General features: G+C 60.7%; 2 protein-coding genes across 3 annotated transcripts in view; both read left to right on the plus strand.

Moving 5' to 3' along the window:
• Positions 1-24,322, plus strand: CD19 (CD19 molecule). 2 transcript variants are annotated; one of them, XM_030548159.1, is made up of 17 exons: positions 1-126; positions 489-767; positions 6,106-6,348; positions 7,377-7,673; positions 9,882-9,974; positions 10,438-10,486; positions 10,813-10,883; positions 11,983-12,090; positions 14,397-14,447; positions 14,645-14,710; positions 16,921-16,980; positions 20,281-20,340; positions 20,699-20,770; positions 22,569-22,646; positions 22,723-22,820; positions 23,335-23,418; positions 23,538-24,322. In XM_030548159.1, exons 1-17 carry the CDS (start codon positions 12-14, stop codon positions 23,547-23,549), a joined length of 1,836 nt encoding a protein of 611 aa, XP_030404019.1. In that variant the 5' UTR covers positions 1-11; the 3' UTR covers positions 23,550-24,322. The 2 variants fall into 2 exon arrangements, with proteins under 2 accessions (XP_030404019.1, XP_030404018.1); XM_030548158.1 differs by having other exon boundaries at positions 22,723-22,809.
• The window catches only part of LOC115644086, an 8,804-nt gene continuing 7,176 nt past the window's right edge, over positions 23,820-25,447 (plus strand). Inside the window, exons 1-2 of the mRNA XM_030548180.1 lie at positions 23,820-23,859; positions 25,032-25,117. Coding sequence (XP_030404040.1) covers positions 23,820-23,859; positions 25,032-25,117 — 126 coding nt within the window. The remainder of the gene's footprint in view (positions 23,860-25,031; positions 25,118-25,447) is intronic.

Genomic DNA, 25,447 nt, shown 5'->3' on the forward strand with positions numbered 1-25,447 from the left:
TGGGCAAGGGGATGGCGCAAGAGCTGGGCTGCCTCCTGCTGCTGACGCTGCTGGGCTGGGTGGCGGCGGCTAGGATCGGGGGCCCCCCGAGGCAGGGGGAGACGGCCAGACGGGTCAGCGCCACAGGTGGGAGGTTCTGGGGGAAGCAGTGGCCGAGGGAGACCGTGGCGGGATGCCGGGGCCTCGGGGCCTGGGAGGAGGCTACGAAGGGAGCAGGGGAGCGTCTGGGCCAGGGCTGGGCCCGGGTGATGTCTCAGGGCGGGGGGAGCCGGGGGGGTGTGGGAGAGGCTGGCGAGCTGTGACAGGTTGGAGGATGGGCCAGGCGGTGGCTAGACCGGGGGGCCATGGTGAGAGGGCTGGTCTGTGGGATCAGGCCACGGCGGGGCTGGGGAAAGGTGGGCGGCTGTGACTGAGTGGGGAGGCTTGGGAGGCCATGGCTGGGAAGGAGGCTGGTTCCCAATTTGTGTGTCTCTTCCCTTCCCCCCCAGAGTTAAAGGCTGCAGTCCTGCCCTGTGGAGGGACCGGAGCTCTGTATGGGGACCCCCCCACTCAGCTGTCACTCTCCTGGCTGTGGAGGGGCCCACAGGGCCAGGAGCTGCTGAGCCTGAACGTGACCCTGGGGGAGCCGCCCTCCCGCACCAGGATGGGCATCGGGGCCCAGGGGTCACTGGTGCTACCCAACGTCTCCACCTTGGACGCAGGCGTCTACAGTTGCCAGTGGGACGGGGACAGCGGGGGGAATGTGCTGCTCAATGTGCCAGGGAGCCGTGAGTCTGGGGAGGGGCGGGTCGAGGGGCTGATGTGGGGGGCAGGGCAGTGGGGCAAGGTCTGGATGGAGGAGACGACTGGGGGGAAGGTGGTGGTTGGAGGGCAGGGTGGGGAGTTAGGGGGCAGGCACTGGAGGAGTGGGGCTGGCCCAGGGGACTAAGCCATGGCAGGCAGTGGTTTGGGGGGTAGAGTACAGATTTGGGGGGCTGATCCAGGAGGCAGATAGTGTTTTGGGGAATGTTAGGGGGCTGATCCAGTGAGGTGAGGGGGGCAGATCCGGGGGGGCAGTGTCAGGGACTCAAAGGTCCCCTGTCCTTGGCTCTGTATGGCCCCTGGGAGTAACCCCCCTTCGGCGTGACAGCCCCCCGTGAAGGTCACACTCTGTCTCGGGGATAGGCCCTCTACCCCCGCCACCTCCTGGAACTGCACCATTGAGCTCTCAGGACGCCTGTCTCTGCCGAGAGCCCCTCGGGGAGTCCACTTGCTCGGCACCCGCCAGGGCTCCCGCCCCCAGAGGGAACAATGCCCCCTGATCTCTAGCCTTCAGTGACTCAGCCAGTGTAACACAGGAGGTTTATTGAGCATCTGAACCCAGCGCAGGAAACTCTCCGGCCCCTCAGGCCTGGCCTCCCTCAGCACAGCACATCTAGGTCTCTCCCCCATCCAGGTGGGCTCTGGCTGCTCCCCCTCTCCAGTAGAGCCACCTCCTCCTTCCAGCTGAGCCCCCAAGATCATCTACCCTTTGGCCTCTCCTCACCTATGAGTCTATGAGTCTATCTTTTGTCTTTGGTCCCAGGTAAACAGGTCACTGGGGTCCTCTCTCTTCTGTCCTTGTGCCCTCTGGCTGGAACTGGCTGGTCAGGTCACCAGGGTCCTCTCTCCTCGGCCATTTTCCTCCCACTGGCCAGAACCAGCTGACTGCCAAGATGGGCTGAGCCTCTTGGTCACCAGTTGCTGGGTCCCCCATCTCCAGGCCATTGTCCAGGGTCCTGGCACCAAGGCGAGGTCACATTTGTTCCTCTGCAACAACAAACCTCCTCCCACCGCCTGGTGCTATAGGAACCAGCATGCTGTCCTACCAGCCCTTCCCTTGGGCCCTAGCTAGATTCTCCCTGGCCAAACCCATGAGCTCCATGAGCCTTCCCCAGAATTTTCCTTTCAACTTCCCCTCCCAGTCGTTCCTCATCAAGCCGAAAGAACCCCTCGCTCTCTTTCCGGACACCAGCTTGAAAGGATGGACCCCTGTGCATTTCTTGGGCCGTAAAAGTTCTGCGGCAGCCTTTGCCCGGTGTGCTGGCCCCCATATCTCTAGAGAGAGGTACCTCGCAGCCAGTTAGTACCACTAGTGGTACTTCAGGTGGACGACCAGCTGCCTCCTTATCCCCCAAAGCTGTATTTTCCCTCAGGGAGACCTTTCCCGGTACCGGGTCCCTTCTCTCACATGGATCTTTCCCTCCAATCCTCCCCCAGGATCTTGCAAAACCGTGGCCCGCAAGGGCCCTCAGCTTCTTCCAGGCGGGACCCTTCTGCTGCTAGATCTGGAATTCAGATGCTGGGGTCAGGGCCCGGCCCCTGTTGCTGTGCCTGTTTCTCCACCACGGGACAAAGCCTCAGTCTCAGCCCTGTTAAGCCCTATCCCTGGTAACTCGCACCCCATTGGAGGTGTTAGGTCCCCTGTTAGGTAGTTTGCTGGTGTCAGGCCAGGTGAGCGCTGTCCGGCCTGTTCTCCGACCCATCCTTCCGTCAGCACCGCCTCTGGAAGCAGATTGGGCACCCCAACCTCCTTGGGGATCCCATTTCAGATGTACCTTCTTACAGGCCCCTCAACCTGGAGGGTCCAACAACCCCCCTCAGGGTTAGGTTTGCACTGGGCACCACACAGCTGTGCCTGCATCACCTCAGCGCCCATGTTCCAGTGCCCCCGTCTCCCCTCCCATCTACTTCCATGGGGATGAGGTGGCAACACCCCACTGGGCTCTTCCCTATGCTCTCTTGTGGAATGAGCCCTCTCCTGGCCCCCGTCTGGAGGACCGAGATCCGGGCTCTCTCGCTTTAGCTCTCTGGGGTTTACGGACGCCAGGTCTGGATCCTGTCTCAGAGAGACACAGTCACTTCCCAAGAGTACATCAAAGCTGATGTGCTGAAGGACCCCAGCTACCAGTCCCCCTGGCCCCCCTCTGAGCCTTCCTGTGTCTGTGTGGGATCTGAGCCAGGAGTGGCTCCAGTCCCCAGCATGCCAAGTGCATGCTTGGGGCGGCAAGCCGCAGGGGTCACTCTGCCGGTGCCACGAGGGCAGCAGGCAGGCTGCCCTCGGCAGCTTGCCTGTGGAGGGTCCGCTGGTCCTGCGGCTTTGGCGGACCTCCCGCAGGTGTGCCTGCAGACCACACCTGCGGGAGGTCCTCCGAAGTCGTGGGACTAGTGGACCCTCTGCAGGCAAGCCACCGAAGGAAGCCTACCTGCCGTGCTTGGGGCGGCAAAATGCCTAGAGCCGCCCCTGATCTGAGCTATCAGCAGGTGAATGGTTTCAGTTGGGGAGCCTTCCCTCCAAGTTACACAGCCCCTTGGTGGAGTTGTCCCACACTGACAAGAGTCTCTCGGTCCCAGAATATCTCCATCCCATGAATGCTCCCCATTGACCCCCACCTTCCGCTCCAGGGCTGCTTCTCTGGAGACATGATCTTCGTGCAGACCTCCCTGGGCCAAGTCCTTACTCAGTCCCCACAGCCAACCAAGAGCTTCTTCTTTGCTCCCCTGGTCCCTGTTAGCAGATTGTCTTTGGCTCAGTCCTAGCCACCAGCCAGGAGCCTCTCGCTCCCCTGGTCCCTGCTAGCAGATTGTCTTTGGTTCTGCTGCTCGTCCAGCCAGGCACACACACTTTTCTTCTCCAGCTCCACAAAGCAACTAATGACAGCTGTCATCCGCAGCTCCTTTTCTAGGGCCCTCCTGGCCCCTGACTGGCCATTCCAGCAGCCCCTCTGATTAATTGCAGCAAAGAGTCCTGTGGCACTTTATAGACTAACAGACACGTATTGGAGCATGAGCTTTCGTGGGATGCATCCAAGGAAGTGGGTATTCACCCATGAAGCTCACGCTCCAAAACGTGTGTTAGTCTACAAGGTGCCACAGGATTCTTTGCTGCTCTTACAGATCCAGACTAACGTGGCTCCCCCTCTGATACTCTGATTAATTGCTTCCTCATCACTCTAAGCCACTTGGAGGACTTCTCCACCACTCCTCTCCTGGGATGGGAGTGGCAGAATCCTGAGGCCTTGTTCACCCCATCACAGGGGATTAGACAACTGTGCATATCCATCAGGTCATCCTGATTCAAATCACAAGCCTCCTCACAGGCAGAGCAGGAGGAATCGATATACTCCCTCCCCCCCGCCCCATTACATTGGGGAACACTTCAGCATCTAGGCTTCCTGCAGAATTGGCACCTCGGGGCGGGGTCAGCTCTAGGTTTTTTGCCACCCCAAGCAAAAAATATTTGGCTGCCCCCCATCCCAGCCCTACGCTCTCTCCCCCCACCCACACCCCCTGCTGCCCCAGCTCTGGGCTGCCCCCTTCTCCCCCATTGCCCTCCCACACCTCCTGCTGTCCCAGCCCTGGGCTCTCCCCCACCACTTGCACCCTCCTTCTGCCGCAGCCATGAGTCACTGGTAACTCGCTCCCAGGGCGGGTCATTCAGCAGGAAGTTTGGATATGCACAGACAGGGGCGGCTGTAGGCATTTTGCCACCCCAAGCATGGCAGGCAGGCTGCCTTTGGCAGCTTGCCTGCGGGAGGTATGCCGAAGCAGCGGGACCAGCGGACCCTCCACAGGTAAGCTGCTGAAGGCCCTCGCGGCAACCGGCAGAGCGCCCCCAGTGACTTGCTGCCCCAAGCACGCATTTGGCATGCTGGTGCCTGGAGCTGCCCCTGTGCACAGAACAGCCAGGACTGGTTCCCATATGGTTATGGAACTGCAGTAAAGTGGAACAATTTTCAGGTTGTGTGATTGGAGGATCTCTGGATGCATATTATAAGACTGTCTTCCATAAATGAGGAAAAGTTGAGGTGCCTCTATTATTCTTTTGTTCCACTCTTTGTTTCTATGGAGAATTTGCCAATGCAATATCACTGTCTTCCTTTTAAACAAACAAACAAACAAAAAGGCACTGGCTGTTGAAAATAGCAATCCCAGTCCTAATAACCACTGGGAAGCATTTCTTGCTCAATTTTATCCTACTTGTTCTACAGCAAGTTGCAGTGGATCAGTATATGTGATTTGGGAGAAATGAAGTAACAGCTGCCCAAACTGAGCTTGAGCACTCCTGAATTTTGAGGTGTTCAAATCTGGAAGGCAGGTGCGGGGAGGGGAAGGGCGGCTGTGGCTCTGCAGGGGAGGATGGCAGCATGTATGCAGCAGCATGTCTGATGCTGTGTGGAGCCAGACACACTGGTCTGAGTGGCACAGTAACAGGGCTGGGGGGTTGGAGAAGGGGTAGGAGGTTCGGGGGGGGCAGTCAAGGGACAGGGAGCAGGGGGGTTGGATGGGGCAGAGGTTTAGGGGGGCAGTCAGGGGACAGGCAGCAGTTGGATAGGCATGGGAGTCCCAGGGGTTGGTCAGGGGACAGGTAGTGGGTGGGGTCCTAGGGGGGAGGTTGGGGGGCTCTCAGGAGGGGGCAGTTGGGGACAAGGAAAAGGGAGGCTTAGATAGGGGGTGGGGTCTGGGGGGCAGTTAGGGGCAGGGGTCCTGGGAGGGGGTGATCAAGGGACAGGGAGCAGGGGGGGAGTTGGATGGGTTGGGGTTTCTGTTGGGGGCAGTTGGAGGGAGTGGATGGTGGCAGGGTGGGGCTACCGTCCCTCCCCGTGGAGTGTCCTATTTTTTGAATGTTAAAATATGGTCTCCCCACCCTGCACAGTGCAGCTCTCCATTCACAGCAGCTGCAGCATGAGGTCTCAGCTACCTCACTCCCTACTCCTCCCTTTCCAGTCGGTGGTGGCCAAGGGAATGCTGGGAAATGTAGTTCTTTCTCTGCTCCAGGGCTGGCTCTATAGGCAGGGAGCTAACCAAGGAACTACAGCTCCCAGGGCCCCCTGTTCGTTCTCAGCTCCCATGCTGGTTCCTTGCCACCCCTGCAAATGTGGTGCCCCAAGCACGTGCTTGCTTTGCTGGTGTCTAGGGCTGCCCCTGCGTCGGGGTCCCTCCCCACTTATCCTGTGGCAGGTCCTCTTGCCCGCCTCTCCTCCAGCTCCAGGAGGGGGCAGGGGACCTGGGGGCTGATCCAGAGGGCAGAGACTGGGGTGGACACGGGGCTGGGCTGTGGTCTGAGCTCACTCTCATCCCTGCCAGGGGAGCACTACATCTCTGGGACCCAGGGGGCGCAGGTTGTGCTCCCCTGCGCCGCAGGAAATGCCACTGCTGTGGACTGGTTCAGGGATGCAAACAACGGGACCCACCAGTTTGACCGCGCTGGACCTCGGCACCGGCCCAACAGCAATGCCCTGCTCATCGAGAGGCTGGAATCAGGGGATGCCGGGCAGTACCGGTGTCAGGCCGGGAACCAGAACTGGACTGTGCACCTGCACCTGGGAGGTGAGGGACCCTGCTGTGCCCCCGACTAGAGTTTCAGAAAACTGAACATCCTTGTCCAGTCCCCTGCCCCTTCTCTGAAACCCCCAAACTCACTCCTTCCCCCCTTCCTCCATCACTCACTCTCCCTCACCCTCACCCACTTGCTCATTTTCACTGGGCTGGGGCAGGAGGTTGAAGTGAAGGGAGGGTGAGGGCTCTGGCTGGGGGTGCAGGCTTTGGGGTGGGGCCAGGGATGAGGGGTTTAGCATGAAGGAGGGGCTCCAGGCTGGGAGGTCGGGCTGAGGGATTTGGAGTGGGAGGTGGCTCCAAACTGAGTCATGGGTTGGGGTGTGGGAGGGGGTGAGGGCTTCAGCTGGGGGTTTGGGCTCCAAGTGGGGTGAGAAATGAGGGGTCATGAGTGTGGGAGGGGGCTCAGGGCTGGGGCAGAGGGTTGGGGTGTGGGCTCTGGTGGGGAGTTTGGGTGCAGGAGGGGGCTCAGGGCTGGGACAGGGGGTTGGGGTGCAGGAGGGAGTTTGGGGTGCAGACTCCAGGTGGTGCTGACATCAAACAGCTCTAGGGAACCAGACGGCATGTCCCTCCGGCTCCTAGGTGTAGGGGACAGGGGGTCCGCATGGTGCCTGTGCCTGCAGGCACCGTCCCCACGGTTCCCATTGGACGCAGTTCCCAGCCAATGGGAGCTGTGGAGTTGGTGCTTGGGGTGGAGGTATCGCATGGAGCCCCCTTGGCCGCCCCTGCACCTTGGAGCCGAGGGACATTTTGCCGCTTCCTAGGAGCTGCATTAAGCTGGGCAGGGAGCCTGCCAGCCCCGCACCAACCGGACTTTTAATGGCCAGGTCAGCGGTGCTGACCAGTGTTGCCAGGGTCCCTTTTCGACTGGGCGTTCCAGTCAAAAACCAGACACCTGGCAATCCTAGTTCCTGCTGACACCCCGGCACCCCGATTGCCTCCTGCCCTCTGCTCCTGCCTTCCTGCCCTACAACCCCCCAGGCCCTTCCTGTCCCACCCCTGAGTGTCCCTGTCCCCCGCAGGGGAGCCGTCATTCTCAGTGCTGGCAGGGGACACAGCCCGTCTCCCCTGCAGTGGCTCCATGCCGGGTGTCTGGGTCCAAGGCTCCCTGGCCTGGAAGCGGCTGGGCCCAGAGATCTCGTGGCAGCAGCTGGTGGAGCTGGCAGCTCAGCGCTACGGAGCCTACAAGTTCCAGATCGCCCTGGGCATGGGGGCAGCCCTGGTGCTGCCGGCAGTGACACTCGACCAGGCTGGGACCTACCTCTGTGTCCAGGGGAACCACAGCCACGCTGTGGAGCTGGAGATCACGGCCCGCACAGGTAGGGGGCAGAGTGACCGGGGGGGGAGGGGTCATGGCCCACACAGGTAGGGGGCAGAGTGACCAGAGGGGAGGGGTCACAGCCCGCACAGGTAGGAGGCAGAGTGACCGGAGGGGTTCACAGCCTGCACAGGTAGGGGGCAGAGTGACCGGAGGGGAGGGGTCATGGCCCACACAGGGTAGGGGGCAGAGTGACCGGGGGGGAGGGGTCACAGCCTGCACAGGTAGGGGGCAGAGTGACCGGACGGGAGGGGTCATGGCCCACACAGGGTAGGGGGCAGAGTGACCGGAGGGGAGGGGTCACAGCCTGCACAGATAGGGGGCAGAGTGACCGGAGGGGAGGGGTCATGGCCCACACAGGTAGGTGGCAGAGTGACCGGAAGGGAGGGGTCATGGCCCACACAGGTAGGGGGCAGAGTGACCGGAGGGGAGGGGTCATGGCCCACACAGGGTAGAGGGCAGAGTGACCGGAGGGGAGGGGTCACAGCCTGCACAGGTAGGGGGCAGAGTGACCGGAGGGGAGGGGTCATGGCCCACACAGGGTAGGGGGCAGAGTGACCGGAGGGGAGGGGTCACAGCCTGCACAGATAGGGGGCAGAGTGACCGGAGGGGAGGGGTCATGGCCCACACAGGTAGATGGCAGAGTGACCGGAAGGGAGGGGTCATGGCCCACACAGGTAGGGGGCAGAGTGACCGGGGGGGAGGGGTCACAGCCTGCACAGGTAGGGGGCAGAGTGACCGGGGGGAGGGGTCACAGCCTGCACAGGTAGGGGGCAGAGTGACCGGAGGGGGTCACAGCCTGCACAGGTAGGGGGCAGAGTGACCGGAAGGGAGGGGTCATGGCCCACACAGGTAGGGGGCAGAGTGACCGGAAGGGAGGGGTCATGGCCCACACAGGTAGGGGGCAGAGTGACCGGGGGGGAGGGGTCACAGCCTGCACAGGTAGGGGGCAGAGTGACCGGGGGGGGAGGGGTCACAGCCTGCACAGGTAGGGGGCAGAGTGACCGGAGGGGGTCACAGCCTGCACAGGTAGGGGGCAGAGTGACCGGAGGGGAGGGGTCATGGCCCACACAGGTAGGGGGCAGAGTGACCGGGGGGGAGGGGTCACAGCCTGCACAGGTAGGGGGCAGAGTGACCGGAGGGGGTCACAGCCTGCACAGGTAGGGGGCAGAGTGACCGGAAGGGAGGGGTCATGGCCCACACAGGTAGGGGGCAGAGTGACCGGGGGGGAGTGGTCACAGCCTGCACAGGTAGGGGGCAGAGTGACCGGAGGGGGTCACAGCCTGCACAGGTAGGGGGCAGAGTGACCGGAGGGGAGGGGTCATGGCCCACACAGGGAGGGGGCAGAGTGGCTGGGGGGGAGGGGTCATGGCCCACACAGGGTAGGGGGCAGAGTGACCGGGGGGGGTCACAGCCTGCACAGGTAGGGGGCAGAGTGACTGGAGGGGAGGGGTCATGGCCCACACAGGTAGGGGGCAGAGTGACCGGGGGGAGGGGTCACGGCCTGCACAGGTAGGGGGCAGAGTGACCATGGGGGCTAGGGTGGGTTGTGGGGCAAGAGGATGGTGATGTCTCTGGCCAGGGGGTGGGCGCAGTAGTGGGGGTGCATACAGGGGGACAGTAGCAGGGGGGGACACAGGAGGAATATGGGGGGTGAGGCCAGGCCCATGACGATGTCTCTGCCCAGGGGTTGGGGGCATTAGTGAGGGTGGGCACAGAGGGACAGTAGCAGGGGGGACACAGGGGGGAAAGGGGTAAGTCAGGCCCGTGATGATGTCTCTGGCTAGGGGGTGGGGGCATTAGTTGAGGTGGCTACAGGGGGGCAGTAGCAGGGGGGGACACAGGGGGAATATGAGGGGTGAGGCCAGGCCCGTGATGAGGTGTCTGCCCAGGAGGGTGGGGGCATTAGTGGGGGTGGGTACAGGGGGGCAGTAGTGGGGGAGATGTGGGGAGGACATGGGGGGGGTGAGACCAGGCCCGTGATGATGACTCTGCCCATGGGGTGGGGGCATTAGTGGGGGTGGGTACGGGGGGGCAGTAGCAGGGGGGACACAGAGGAGATATTGGGGGGTGAGGCCAGGCCCGTGACGATGTCTCTGCCCAGGAGGGTGGTGGTATTAGGGAGGGTGGGTACAGGGGGGCAGTAGCAGGGGCGACACAGGGGGGATATGGGGGCTGAGGCCAGGCCCATGACAATGTCTCTGCCCAGGAGGGTGGCAGCCCTGGATCGTGGGAGCTGCGGCATTTGGATACGTTGCTATTGGCCTGGCCTCCTTGTTTGGATACTACCAGATCCGCCGAGGTGAGTGGGGGGCCGGGACACCCCCAATCCTGACCCACATCTCAGGCCCTCTTTGCAGACCTTCCCCCAGCCCGCTCTGTGTGGTGGATGGGTGGGTGTGACTGGGCTCAGCCCTCAGGGCTCCGGGGAGGGGGTCCCCACTCTGGGGGGTGCCTTCCCCCTCAGATGGTACCTTCAGTTCTAGGGTGACGACCCCGGCCATAGGGAGAAGAGGTCAAGTAGGGGCAGAGCGGAACAGGTGCTGAGTGGGGTGGGAAGTGCTGGGTGGGGCGGGGGGGCTAGCTGAGTGCTGGAGGGTGCTGCATAAGGTGTGGCAAGTGACTCGTCGAGGGCAGAGGTGCTGAGTGAGGTGGCTGGGTGGGGGAGAAGCACTGGGTGCTGGGGGAACTAGAGGGGTGTCTGGGGGTCAGGGAGGGCTGGCCCCCCTGAGTCCCCCTTACCTCCCTGTGCTGTCTGATTCCAGCCCTGCAGACCAGGAGGAGGAGGAAACGCCTGATGGATCCAGCCAGGAGGTGACCTGGGTGGGGAGAACCTGCTACCTGGGCTGGGAGGGAGGGTCTGTTCCCCAGGCAGGATGGGGGTATCTCTGGGAGCTGGAAGGGGGGTCTGTATGGGCTGTGGAGAGGGGGCTGCTGGAAGCAGGAGGGTCCTTGGCTGGGTGGGAGGCTCTGGGGTGTCTGGCAGCCAGGCACAGGATGTCTCTGACCCACACGGTGTCTGTGGGGTCTCTGGGAGTGGTGGGGGGCAGGGTGGGCCGGGATTTCTGCCTGGCAGTGGCAGGGGTGTGTGTGTGGAGTTTGTGATTCTGATTTCCCAATGATGATTACTCCATTTCCAGGTTTTTCAAGGTGACTGGGAATGGGGCTCACACCCCCTACGGGAATGTCCTGCCCCTTGCAGACACCGCTGGTGAGTGCCCCCTTCTACCCAGCGCTCCCAGCCCCCAACACCCACTGCCCCCCAGCACCTTCTACCCAGCACCCACAACCCCTGCCCCCCACAGGAACATCCTGCCCTCAGCAGACACCCTCAGTGTGTGGTCCCTGCCTCCACTGGGTCCCCAACACGCCGACAGCTCCTTTTGCCCCCCAACACACACCCTGCCTGCCACAAGAACAGTCTGCCCCTACAAACACAGCTCGTGACTGTCCCCCACACTCCATTGCCCCCCTGCTTCCCCACTCTCTACAGGAACACCCTGCCCCCCAGGTGAGTGCTCCCCCTCTATTTTCATAGCGATCAAGGCCCAAAGAGCCTGTTGGATCAGCCTAATCCCCTGACGTTCACAGCCCATTGTAACCCCCCATATGGACCTGTTGCACTGAAGTGGTTTAGTCCCAAGGAGGCTGAGCAATTGTGGCCCCAGGCAGAGAATAGGGGAGCCTGGGGTGCCCCCAACGCCTGCAGCAGCCCACAGCCCCCCAGTGTCCCAGCCAATCTGACCTGGGGAAAGAATCCTTCCTGACCCTGCAAAGGGCCATGAGAATGTCTCTGAGCACGGGAGCCAGCCCCACCAGCCAAGTGCCAAGAGGGCTCTCTGACCCCCCTCAGAGCCTGCCCGCCTGCCTGGTGTCCCCTCCCCAGCGCGGCCGGTCCCTGGTGCTTCACGGGAAGGGGAAAATGAAACTGGGAATCCAGCCAGCCAAAGGGGGGGCAAGTTCCTTCCTGACCCTGCAAGTGACAGGCCACAGCCCTGAAGCATGCAACTGGATCATAGGCATTATCTTAATGCAGAGACCCCCTCGCCTTGTGTACCCTCACTCCAGTCACCCAGGGGGCTGCGTCCCCACCATCGGCCCAGGGAGGGGCATGCTGATGCCCTGCTTCTTTCCAGCTCCAGGGCTTGTGGGGCTCAACCCCAGGGATAGCCAGTTGCCACAACTGTCTGCACTGACCCCCTCCCCCTGCTCCCACCCAGGCCAGCTGGTGTGCCGCCCCCCGCCCGTGCCGCCCTTCCCTCACTGTGCATCTTCTGGGGGCCCCGCTCTGACCCTGCCCCTGTTCCCAGGTGTCAGGCAGACAAATGCAGTGCCCTATGAGAATGTGGCACTGGATGCAAGAGGGCAGGGGAGGCCAGTGCCTGCAGAGGGGCCCATCAGTACTGTTGAATCAGAGGGTGAGTATCAGAACCCCCCTGAGGTGACCCCAACCCAGCCCCCCCCCCCAGCTCTCCAAGCACTGCAGGAGTGGGATGCAGAGAGGGGGCAGAGGAACAGAGGATGGGAGTGATGGGGGGCACATATTGGGGTGGGATGTGTGATGGGGTCCCCGGGGTCCTCTCCCTAGCCTGGGCTGTCTCTCAATGCCTGGCTAGTGACCAGCAGCAACCCTTCCAGGCGCAGTGATCACTCTTCCCAACCACATGTGGAGCCCCACACCCAGCTAGATTGTATGACTGCTCCCAGAGCGACTCATGAATGCTCCCAGAGAAAGGCACCAGCCAGATCCCCCCAGCTCCCAGCACTGTGCCTCAGGAATGTACCATCTTGCCCTGCTCAAGACGAGCAGTGCAACTTTATTAATTGGGTCCCCATTTCATCAGTGGAAAGTGGACATACAGCAGCCTTTGTAAACCTGAGCACATTTACCAAACCCGTCACACAGACTGACTGGTAAAGATAAACAGTTAAACAAGTGTATTGACTACAAAAGAGAGGTTTTAAGTGATATTAAGTGATAGGCAAAAAGTCAGAGTTAGTTATCGAAAGAAATAAACTATAAGCCTGAGTCTAACCTCTCAACCCTATTAGACCGGGCAACAACTAGATTACGCAGTTTTTCTCACCCCCCTGGATATTGCAGTTCCTAGTACACAGATTTCACTCTGGAAGCCTGGCCCAGTCCCCTCAGCTGGAGTCTTCAGAGTGTCCTTGTTGCTTGCAGTGTAGGTGGGGGCAGGAGAAAGGCCCAGCGTGGGGCCCCTGTATCTGTTTTATACCCTCAGTCCCATGTGCTTGTGTCATGGAGTCCCCGGGCGATGCTCTGGATCTGCTCCCCACAAAGCCAGGCAGGACTTTGGGAAGCCTCCTCTCCCTTGGAGCAGACTGTCTGCAGGGCAAGAAGCTCACACGGCTTCACCTCCTGGGTCTCTCCTTGGAGCATTCAGCATCCTCTGCCCCTCCGTGCGCTTCCCACAGCGAGTCTGCCCTTGTGGGGTCCTGGGGAAGCCACCGGGTCCTGCACCCCCACTTTGCAGTCAGACGTGACTCTCAGCCAGCCAGTAACACAGAGGTTTATTCAATGACAGGAACACGGTCTAAAACAGAGCTTGTAGATACAGAAAACAGGACCCCTCAGCCAGGTCCATTCTGGGGTCCAGTGAGCCAGACCTCCACATCTGCCCTCACTTCCCATCCTCAGACAGCTCCAAACTGAAACCCCCTCCAGCCGCTCCTTCTCTGCTGAGCTCTTTCCTGGGCCAGGAGGTCACCTGACCTCCTTGTTCTCCCCCACCTTTAGCATCCCCTTGCAGAGGGGAAGGGCCTGGGCCATTAGTTGCCAGGAGACTGAGTGTTGGCCAGAAACTGAGGAACCCACACAGGATTGGGGGGGTTGGACTAATACCTCCTGAGGTCCCTTCCAACCCTGATAGTCTATGAAATGTATTCAGAGGAAACATTAAGAACAGCCCCACTTCGTCACAGCTTGGAACACACAAGCCCAGGCCTGTCTGGGGCATTGCTGAGTCCCCAGGCCAGGCGGAGCAATTCCCCCGGTGGGGCCTCGTGCAGGGGAGTCATTGCATCCTAGCTCCCTTGCTGGACAATGGCTGGTGATGGTTGTTCGACACTCTCCCGGGCGTCGATTACTTTCCTTGCTGTTGCCTCTAGGGAGCTAGTATCTGGCTGATTCCCCAACTTACAGCATGTTTCAGTGACAACCACACAACACAATCTCATAACTTCACATGCGCTAAAGACACACATCTATGGATAGAGAAATGACTCTCAGCAGATCATAACCTTTCCCCGGTACATGACAAGGCCGGCTTTCTATGTGAGATCACCAGTATATACAAATGAGGAGTATGGGGGTTCAAGGACACTCCCCCAAGGTATAGAATGTCACAGGTGTGATGGGAATACAGCCAGATGAGGGGTGGGGGGTACTGAGGGGGCAGGGGCACATAGTGGGGGAAAGGGGGGATAATGGGGGCCCAGACGGGATGGGAGGCAGCAATGGGGGCCAGCCACAGGCAGTAAGAGCCAGGAAGGGGGTTCATGGGCCACAGAATAGGGTGATGGCCAGTCAGGGAAAGTGACTGGCATGGGGGACTACAGGGAGAGATGGAGGAGGGGATACTTCTCCCCCCCACCCGCCCAGAGGGCTGTATGGAGTGAGAGATGCAGCTCAGCACAGGGAGTGACCAGAGTAAAGGGACTGGGGGGTGCAAGACCCACATTGACACCCCCTCTCCCATAGATGAGGAGGAGTATGAGCATCCAGACAGTGAGGAAGAACCAGCACCTGAGGGTGAGTTGGAGGCAGGAGAAATGGGGAGCTGGGGTTAGAGAGGGGTGTTGGGGCATGACAGGGCAGCGACAGGGTGGAGAGGGCGCTGGGAGGGGACAGGATGGTGGGCATGGGGAAGGGTGATGGAAGGGGCCAGGCTGCCCCCCCCCGGGCCATTGTTTGGGGTCACCTGTTTTGTTTTTCTCTCTTGGCTCCAGATGGCGATGGCTATGAAAACACCAATGGGGACATGAAACTGTGTATGGGGGACAAGGGGTCCAGCGGTAACAGCCTCCCCAAAACCACCCCCAGCTCCCCCACCCTTACCCTGCACCACCCACTGCACAGGGGATGAGATGGGACTGACCTCCCTGAGCCTGCCAGTCCCTGCCCTGGGGCCAGATGGGAGCCGGTGCCTCCTGGAGAATGGCCCCGAATCCCATGCCCCATCCCCTGAGCCAGCCAATCCCTGCCCTGGGGCCGGATGGGAGACGGCGCCCCCTAGAGGGGAGAGGCCCTATGTGACGATGCGGTTCTGGCGGGACCCAACTGAGAGTGCCAATTCAGGACCAATTGCTCAAACAGGGCAGTCACAGCCCTAGGCTGGGGTTTTTCCACCTCTAAGGCAAACCAAACCAGCCAGACAAAAAGGACTTCGGTTTCACCCCACTGGCTAACCACAAGTCACACAAGCAATTTCCTTAGACACTCCAGTCTCCCAGTATCACCACCAGTCCCACCCGTCCTGGGGATGAATGGTTATGAAAACCAACACCCCAGTAAAAGAAAAAGGTTCTCTCGATCCCAAAGGACCAAGCCCCAGCCCCAGGTCAATATACACATCAGATCTTACCCACAAATCACGCTGTTGCCAATCCTTTAGAATCTAAAATCTAAAGATTTATTTATAAAAGGAAAAAGATAGAAATGAGAGCTAGAATTGGTTAAATGGAATCAATTCCATACAGTAATGGCAAAGTTCTTAGTTCAGGCTTGTAGCAGTGATGGAGTAAACTGCAGGTTCAAATCAAGTCTCTGGAGAACATCCCCCGCTGGGATGAGTCCTCAGTCCCTTGTGTAGAGCTTCAGTTTGTAGCAAAGTCCCTCCAGAGGTAAGAAGCAGGATTGAAGACAAGATGGAGATGAGGCATCAGCCTTATATAGGCACCTCCAGGTGTAAGAACACTTCTTTGTTCTTACTGTGGAAAATTACAGCAAAATGGAGTTTGCAGTCACATGGGCCAGTTCCTGCACACCCTGCTGAGTCACAAGGCGTATCTGCCTCCTCTCAATGGGTCAATTGTGTAGCTGATGATCCTTAATGGGCCATCAAGCAGGCTAAGCAGAGCTAACACCCACTTGTCTGGGATCTTTCCCAGTAACACAGCACAAGTTTGAAATATAGACAGTATAGAGCCAATACTTATAACTTCAACTACAAAATGATACAGACATACAGACAGCATCATCATAACCAGTAACCCGTAACCTGGTCTTAGACACCTTATACGACCCCCTTTACCTAGGATTTGGTGCCACTACAGGACCATGGTTGCAAACCATATTCTATATGGTCCCAGTTTATATCAATAACGTCACACCCTATGTCCCATTCCCCACCCCCCCTGAGCTAGCCAGTCCCTGCCCTGGGGCCGGATGGGAGACAGCGCCCCCTAGAGGGGAGAGGCCCAATATCCCATTCCCTGACCCCAGAGTCAGCCAATCCCTGCCCTGGGGCCGGATGGGAGACAGCGCCCCCTAGAGGGGAGAGGCCCCATGTCCCATTCCCTGACCCCAGAGTCAGCCAATCCCTGCCCTGGGGCCGTATAGGAGACAGCGCCCCCTAGAGGGGAGAGGCCCCATGTCCCATTCCCTGACCCCAGAGTCAGCCAATCCCTGCCCTGGGGCCGGATGGGAGACAGCGCCCCCTAGAGGGGAGAGGCCCCATATCCCATTCCCTGACCCCAGAGTCAGCCAATCCCTGCCCTGGGGCTGTATAGGAGACAGCGCCCCCTAGAGGGGAGAGGCCCCATGTCCCATTCCCTGACCCCAGAGTCAGCCAATCCCTGCCCTGGGGCCGTATAGGAGACAGCGCCCCCTATAGGGGAGAGGCCCCATGTCCCATTCCCTGACCCCAGAGCCAGCCAATCCCTGCCCTGGGGCTGTATAGGAGACAGCGCCCCCTAGAGGGGAGAGGCCCCATGTCCCATTCCCTGACCCCAGAGTCAGCCAATCCCTGCCCTGGGGCCGGATGGGAGACAGCGCCCCCTAGAGGGGAGAGGCCCCATATCCCATTCCCTGACCCCAGAGTCAGCCAATCCCTGCCCTGGGGCTGTATAGGAGACAGCGCCCCCTAGAGGGGAGAGGCCCCATGTCCCATTCCCTGACCCCAGAGCCAACCAATCCCTGCCCTGTGGCCAGATGGGAGATGGCGCCCCCTAGAGGGGAAAGGCCCCTGCCCCATTCCCCTGACGCCTTCCCGTCCTTCCCCCAGACGGCGCCTGCTACGAGAACAGTCTGGAGGAGAACAGAGCAGGAGGCAACTGGGCTTCAGGTAATGGGGGACTTGGTTGGGGGGCAGGGCTGAGAGCAGGGTCCTGGCTGGGGAATGGGGGGGCAGGGCTGAGAGCAGGGTCCTGGCTGGGGAATGGGGGAGCAGGGCTGAGAACGGGGTCCTGGCTGGGGAAGGGGAAGGCAGGGCTGAGAGTGGGGTCCTGGCTGGGGAATGGGGGGGCAGGCCTGAGAGTGGGGTCGTGGGTGGGGAAGGGGGCGGGGCAGGGCTTAGAGTGGGGTCCTGAGTGGGGAATGGGGGGCAGGACTGAGAGCGAGGTCCTGAGTGGGGAATGGGGGGCAGGACTGAGAGCGGGGTCCTGGCTGGGGAAGAGGGGGCAGGGCTGAGAGTGGGGTCCTGAGTGGGGAATGGGGGGCAGGACTGAGAGCGGGGTCCTGAGTGGGGAATGGAGGGCAGGACTGAGAGCGGGGTCCTGGCTGGGGACTAGGGGGCAGGGCTGAGAGTGGGGTCCTGTGTGGGGAATGGGGGGCAGGGCTGAGAGCGGGGTCCTGGCTGGGGAAGGGGGGGCAGGGCTGAGAGTGGGGTCCTGGCTGGGGAAGGGGGGGCAGGGCTGAGAGCGGGGTCCTGAGTGGGGAATGGGGGGGGCAGACCTGAGAATAGGGTCCTGGCGGGGGGGGCAGACCTGAGAGTGGGGTCCTGTGTGGGGAATGGGGGACAGGGCTGAGAGTGGGGTCCTGGCTGGGGAAGGGAGGGCAGGGCTGAGAGCGGGGTCCTGCCTGGGGAATGGGGGGGCAGGGCTGAGAGCGGGGTCCTGGCTGGGGAATGGGGGGGCCGACCTGAGAGTAGGGTCCTGGCTGGGGAAGGGAGGGCAGACCTGAGAGTGGGGTCGTGGGTGGGGAAGGGAGGGCAGGGCTGAGAGTTGGGTCCTGGCTGGGGAAGGGAGGGGAGGGCTGAGAGTGGGGTCCTGCCTGGGGAATGGGGGGGCAGGGCTGAGAGCGGGGTCCTGGCTGGGGAATGCGGGGGCAGGGCTGAGAGCAGGGTCCTGGCTGGGGAAGGGGGGGGCAGACCTGAGAGTGGGGTCATGGGTGGGGAAGGGAGGGCAGGGCTGAGAGCGAGGTCCCGAGTGGGGAATGGGGGACAGGGCTGAGAGTGAGGTCCTGAGTGGGGAATTGGGGGCAGGGCTGAGAGCGGGGTCCTGGCTGGGGAAGGGGGAGGCAGGGCTGAGAGCGGGGTCCTGAGTGGGGAATGGGGGGCAGGGCTGAGAGCGAGGTCCTGAGTGGGGAATGGGGGGCAGGACTGAGAGCGGGGTTCTGGCTGGGGAAGGGGGAGGCAGGGATGAGAGTGGGGTCCTGGCTGGGGAAGAGGGGGCAGAGCTGAGAGTGGGGTCCTGGGTGGGGAAGGGGGGGGCAGGAGTGAGAGCAGGATCTTGGGGCGGGGAGGGGTGAGGCTGTGGTGTGGCCCTAGGTGGCAGGTTTGTATAATTTTTGGTGGTGCCCAAAATGGTGGTGCCCCCCTACTCCTGCCCTGTAAGCTGATATAAAATGCAGCTACAATGCGTTGGCACCACAAGATTACAAGGGTCAATTAAAAGTGGAAAGTCAGAAGCAGCACTTGCCTGCTTCAATATACGGTATTATATTTTGTTGCAGCTGTTGCGACAAAGTGGAAATGTTCTTAATGTTTTCTCTGAATATTGTGTGGGTGCCTCAGTTTCCCCTGCAAGGTGCCCACTGAAGGTGTTGGGGACAAAGAGATCAGGTGGGCTCCTTGTCCAGAAGAGACACAAAGGCCAGAGGAGGGAGTGTCAGTTTGGAGCTGGCTGGGGAAATGGGGAGAGGCCCAGAACTTGGGTCTGGGCTCCCCACCCTCCAAGATGGATCTGACTGAGGGGTCCTGTTTTCTGTACCTATAAGCTCTGTTTTAGACTGTGATCCTATCATCTAATAAACCAGCTGTTTTACCAGCTGGCTGAGTCACGTCTGACTGCAGAGTTGGGGTGCAGGGACCTCTGGTTGCCCCAGGACCTGCCTGGGCAGACTCGCTGCAGAAAGCGCATGGTGTGGAAGGGGATGCTGAATGCTCTGAGGTCAGACCCAGGAAGGTGTAAGCTTCTTGCCCTGCAGACAGTCTGCTCAGAGAGAGGAGGCTCCCCCAGAGTCCTGACTGGCTTTGTATGGAGTAGTTCCAAAGCATCCCAGCATCCCCTTCCACACCAGGCGCTTCCCAGAAGTCTGCACAGGCACTGACACTCCCTCCTCTGGCCTTCCTCTCTTTTCCAGGCATTAGAAGGCCACCTGATCTCTTTGTTCTCCAACACCTTCAGTTGGCAACTTGCAGGGGAGAGGCCCAGGCCATCAGTTGCCAGGAGACAGGGTGTCGGCCATTTTCTGTGCAGACAGTATCACAGGGGCCCACTTGGGCTCTGCAACAATCACACTCCCTGATCCCCCCACCTAGATACCTAACTGCACAGGGGAAACTGAGGCACCCACACAGTATTCAGAGAAAACATTAAGAACATTCCCACTTTGTAACACCTGTATACGACTAGTTATATACTTAACGGGTGTAAAATAATCAAGTATTGTGCTAAACACAATGATATTCCAAACTGACCACCAAATTTAAGTTGCACGTTTTTCCCCTCAAGTGAGGGCTCTGGGATGGGGCTGGGGATGAGGGGTTCACAGTGCAGGAGGGTGCTCAGGGTTGGGGTGCTGGGGGCGCAGGCTCTGGGGTGGGGCAGGGCTGGGGATAAGGAACTTGGGATGCAGACAGGCTGCCCCAGGGCTAGGGCCAGAGAGGACTCCCGCCCCCCTCCCCCCACACTGGCAGCACGCTCACTCTGCACCACGGTCACTGCACATGCTCCTAAGGAGTCTCTCCGGTCCAGAAAGCCCACTCGCCTCCCCTATGGTGGGTACTGGGGCGGGGAGGAGACAGCTCCCAAGGCCATGTGCGCCTCCTTCCCCCTCCTCTCTCCCTCTTCCCCTCTCCAAGAGGCTGCTGATCTCTGTGGCCTTAGGCCGAAGCAGCACAAGCAAGGGAGGGGGCACCCCTCGGTTTTCTTTCAGGCAGGGAAGCTCCGAGGCAGGGCGAGGGCAGGGCCAGGGGAGAAACCCAGCTCCAAATATTGTTGGAGCACAGCCCCCAGCCTTGAATATTCCTGGTGCTCGGGCAGCACAAGCCCATATAACTTGCCAGCCCTGGGTGTGGTGGGGGGAGAGCTGAGTGTGGAGTTTCGGGGGGTCTCCCCTGGGCTGACAGAGCCCCCTGCCCTGCACCCCCAGTTCCACAGCTTCCCCCATATCTCTCACTGGTCTCCCCCATCCCGGTCCCCAGACGCTGCCCACTACACAAATGCTCGCCAGGGCCCCGGGGCCGAAGACCAGGTCTCTGAAGGTAACAGTGTGGGGTGCTGGCAGGGGGCTGCCCGGAGATCACACTCCGCTCCCAGGCATCCCCCTGGGCGGGAGGGGCCCATCACCCTGGGGTTTAGGGGTGGGTGGGGATCTGCGCACCTAGGGCAATGGTTTCCCAGGTTTGTCCAGAGCATCACCCTGGTAACAACACCCCTGCAACCATTCATCACCCCGGTAACGGCTCCCCTGGTGACACTGGCCTATGGCCCCGGTAACGGGATCCCTGGTAACTCCAGGCAGCCCAGAGGCTTGCCCCAGTAGGGTGCCCCTGCCCCACAGCCCATCGGAGGGGAGCAGGCGCAGGCTGCTACTGACAGGGATGCCCCCCGTGTTGGCAGACAGCGAGTGTTACGAGAACACGGAGGAGGACAGCGCCCCGCTGAGCCCCGGAGCTGTGCGGCTTGTAACAGGTGATGGGCTCAGGGATGGTGGGGTCCCTGGGTGGGGGGCTTGGGATCAGTCTTCCACCACAGGATCTGCATGTGTCTGGGATCCCAGGGTGCCTATAGGGGGCGCTGTGTGTGTGTGACTCCCATGGAGCCTGTAAGGGGCATGGTTTGTGTGTGTGTGTGTGAATCCCATGGAGCTTGTAGAAGGCGCTGTGTGTGTGGGATCCCAAGGTGCCTGTAGGGAGCACTGTGTGTGTGTGTGTGTGTGTGTGTGTATGTGTGTGTGTGTGTGAATTCCATGGAGCCTGTAGGAGGTGTGGTATGTGTGTGTGAGGCGGCGAGTCCTGGGGTGCCTGTAGGGGATGCTGTGTTTGGAGGGAGATCCTGAAGTGCCCATACGGGGTGCAGTGTCTGTTTGTGCTTGTGGGGTAAATCCCAGGTGCCTGTAGGGGGTGCTGTGTGTGTGTATCCTGGGGTGCTTGTAGGGGGCACTGTGTGTGTGTGTGTGTGTGTGTGTGTGTGTGTGTGTCCCAGGGTGCCTGTAGGGGGTCCTGTGTGTGTGGTGAGGACCCCAGGGTGCCTGTAGGGGGCGCTGTGTGTGTGTGGATCCTGGGGTGCCTGTAGGGGGTGTTGTGTGTGTGGATCTCGGGGTGCCTGTAGGGGGCGCGCTGTGTGTGTGTGTGTGTCACGGAGTGTGGGGGAGTCAGGGCCCTGCACCCCTCTTCCTGAGATTGACCCTAACTCTCAGCCAGCCAGTAACACAGCAGGTTTATTAGACGACAGGAACACAGTCCCACGCAGGGCTTGTAGGTACAACCAGGACCCCTCAATCAAGTCCTTCTGGGGATTCAGGGAGCTTAGACCCCAGCTTGGGGTTCCCTGCATTGCACCCCCCGGCCCAAAACTGAAAACAAAATGTCGGAGGAAAAACTTAGTTCTCGCTTTTTGTTTGGGTGCAGCAAAATTAAATACTTTATTCTAACTTTAGCAATTGCAATAGAGGGAGGGAGTGCCCTAGGACACTGGGTCACCCCAGTCCCGGACAGGTCTCTCAACAGGTAAACAATTACAGAAAGCATTTATACCTTTGTTACAGACAATAACAAGCAATAATACAGACAATAATGAGCAACAGCTGCATTTTGTTTATACATAGGCTATCCTGCTGTCTTATTTGCCCCATGTTAGGCGCCAGTTTACGTATTTAATTATTAGTGCAAGGTTGTGATAACTTTTTACACAGTTTTTTTTTACTTGCCTTACACAATCTTTCCCTTCTTCCACAAAAACTTCCTCCAGCAGCTCTCTCCCCGCCCTCCCCACTGCTCCTCCTCCCTTTGTTCAGTCTGGGGGGCAGAAGGTGTCACTTCTCCCAACCCCTCTCCTGGCTCAGGTTACAGCTCAGGGAGCTTCCTGCAAGGGAAGTCCCCCCTCCACTGTAACCCCTGCAACATTCCCAGGGCAAATCCACCCGCGTCCTGCTCCGTCACAGTGTGTGGATCCTGAGGTGCAGGTAGGGGGTGCTCTGTGTGTATGTGTGGATCACAGGGTCCCTGTAGGGGGCACTCTGTATGTGTGTGTGTGTCTGTGTGTGTTTATCCTGGGGTGCCTGTAGGGAGTGCTTTGTGTACATATGTGTATCCCAGGGTCCCTGTAGGGGGCACTGTGTGTATGTGTGTGGATCCCAGGGTGCCTGTAGGGGGTGCTGTGTGTGTGTGGATCCCGGGGTGCCTATAGGGGGTGCTGTGTGTGTGTGGATCCCGGGGTGCCTATAGGGAACGCTGTGTGGCCTCACTCAGTGGCTGGTCTCTCCCCGCAGACCTGCGGATGCTGCTGCTGGGTGCATGTGAGGAGCCGGAGCGGGATCGGCAGGACGGACACAGTGAGGGCTCTGCTGGTGAGAGGGGCTAGGAGCTCCCCCGGGGGGTGAAGGGTTCCCAGAGCTTTCCCTCATGCCCCCTTGTTCCCCACAGGCTCCCAGGCCTATGAGGAGATGGCCGGGGCTCTGTATGCAGCCCCTGTCCGGCACCTCCGCCTCCGGGACTGCAGCCAGGAGGAAGGTGAGCACCAGGTATGGGGCTGGGACCCCAATATCCCACTCAGGGTCACCTGCATATCCCAGCACCCCAAACCCCCTTACCTGGGGTCATCCTCATATTTCAGCGCCCCTGAGTTCCCCTCCCTGGGGTCACCCCATATCCTAGTGCCCTGAGCCCCTATCCCAAGGGTCACTACTATAGCCAGTGCCCCAGTCCTCCTCCCTGAGTCACTCCCATACCCTAGTACCCTGACACCCCTGGGGTCACCCCATCACCCAGCCCCCCTCCCTGGAGTGACCCCAATATCCCAGCATGCACGGACTATCCCTGGCCTTGGGGCCCCCACACCAGGCCCTCTCCCTGATGCACCCAAGATGTTTCTGCCCCTCCCCAGGGCCAGGGGTGCAGGGGGAGGCTCCCCAGGAGAAGGACTGGGAGGGGCTCAGCCCTCCACCTCCCCCACCGGAAATGAGGTGTGTATGGGGGGGTGGAGTGGGGGCAACAGCCCCCCCAGGCCCTGGCTTTGATTCCGGCTCCCGTCCGCAGATGCCGATTCCTACGAGAACATGGAGGGGGGGCCGGGCTGCGTCCTGCCTCCCTGGGAGGGGAGCGTGGAACTGCGAGGAGACGGTGAGTGATGGGTGGGTGGTGGTGAGATAGGCACTGGGGGGTATCCGGGGCGGGGCCTGGGGGCAGAGGTCAGTGAGGGGGGCACCCCTGGGCTCTCACCTGTTTTGTTCTCATTGCAGCTGCTGGGCTAAGGGCCCCAGGGTCTGTCGGAGCTGAACCCCCCAGGCGAGGGGTGCCCCGGAGCCTGACTCGGGACTAGGAGACGCCACCCCTGGGCCGAGACAAGCAGCAAGTGTAGCTGAGCCCACGAGCACAGGGCTCCCGGGAGGGCCCCACGCCCCCATGGATCTGCTCCCCATCCCGGCCCCACGTCCTGGGTTCCACTGCCAGGGACGGCCCCAAGGCTGCGGGGGGGCCATGGGCTCCGGGAGCTGCACCGCAGGGCTCCAGTCACTGTTCCCATGGCTCTGCACTGGCCAGCCGCCGACGCCGTGCCCCCAGGTGCCTCTGGCCTGCCCCCTACCCGGGCTCAGCTGCCCCACACAGCCAGGTCCATCCAGCTGGGCTGAACCGCATTCCCACGGCGTCTGACACGTGCATGTCCAGGCTGGGGACAGGCCCCACCCCCATGTCTGTATTCCCCTATGACATGCTGGGGACAGGCCTCCCCATGTCTGTACCCACCCCCAAATGACATGCTGGGGACAGGCCCCCGGTGTCTGTACTCCCAATGACAAGCTGGGGACAGGGCCCCCCAGCGTTTGTCCCCACCAACCCATTACACGCTGGGAACACACTGCCCACGCTCCCGAGCAGCAATCTCTCCCCACACATTTCCACTGCCCCTTGGCCTGATGTGTAGGAAGAGCAGGGGCCATGGCAGGCAAAATGCCCCCCAAACCGCCCCCCCCCCACCAGTGTGCCTCCATCCCTAATAAATCCTATTATCTTTGGCCTGAGTTTGTGTCACTGGGGTCATGTTACAGCCAGAAGTGGGACAGGCCTGGGGTTGGGAACCAGGACTCCTGGGTTCTCTCTCTGGCTCAGGGATGGGGGGTCTAGTGGTTAGAGCAGGTGGTTGGAAGTCAGGACTCCTGGGTTCTCTCCCTGGCTCAGGGATGGGGGGGTCTAGTGGTTAGAGCAGGTGGTTGGAAGCCAGGACTCCTAGGTTCTCTCTCTGGCTCAGGGATGGGGGCTCTAGTGGTTAGAGTGGGTGGTTGGAAGCCAGGACTCCTAGGTTCTTTCCCTGGCTCTTGGGGGGGGGCAGGGTCTGGTGGTTAGAGCAGGGCTGGCTGGGAGCCAGGACTCCTGGGTTCTCTCCCAGCTCTGGGTAGGGAGTGCGACTTAGTGGGTTAGAATGGGGTTGGTGGGGTGCGGGGAGAGGCTGCGAGCCAGGACACCTGGGGTCTGAGAACAATGGAAAAACCTTGTCCCTCCCGCCCCATTGAGAGTAATGGAAGCTGAGTTCTCTGAACACTGGCCTTGTATGGCTCCCCTCAAAGAGAGGGGTCTCTGAGGGACACTGGCTCCAGGCGGGTGTGAGGGGGACCCTGCTGTGTGTGAGGGCTAGGCAGTGAAGCTGTGTGCGGAGAGCTGGTATCACCATGGCTTTGAGCCACCCCTGGGCCCAGGCGTGGCTGTGTCTCAGCTCTCCCCGTGGCCTCTGGGTGCAGGCTGCGAGCAAGCCCTGCAGCCCCGATTCCAGCCTGGTTTCACTTCCATCTCTCTGACGCCCACAGACTTCGCTTCTCGGGGGTGGGTGGGAAATGACGCAGCCACTGGTGGTTGGGCGCGTTCTGTGCTCTCACCGAGGGGCCATCCCGAGCCAGGCGCCACTGAACGAGGGTCTCTGTAAGGTTGACTCAGAGTCGCAGCTCCCGGGGGCTCGGCCCAGGGGAGGCAACAGGATTTAGTGTCATTCTGGAGAGTTGACCGAAGCCCCCCCATGTGAAAGCCAGGTGTCTCGACTCCCGGGCGCTGCAAGGGGCTGCTGGAGAATCTGCGCCAGCTCTAGGTGAGCGGCTCTGCTGGTTAATTCCCCTCCCAGCCAAACACTGGCACTTTCGGGGCTGTCACTCTGCCCTGCTCT

The sequence above is a fragment of the Gopherus evgoodei genome, unplaced genomic scaffold (assembly GCF_007399415.2).
Source record: "Gopherus evgoodei ecotype Sinaloan lineage unplaced genomic scaffold, rGopEvg1_v1.p scaffold_87_arrow_ctg1, whole genome shotgun sequence".
Classification (NCBI taxonomy): domain Eukaryota; kingdom Metazoa; phylum Chordata; order Testudines; family Testudinidae; genus Gopherus; species Gopherus evgoodei.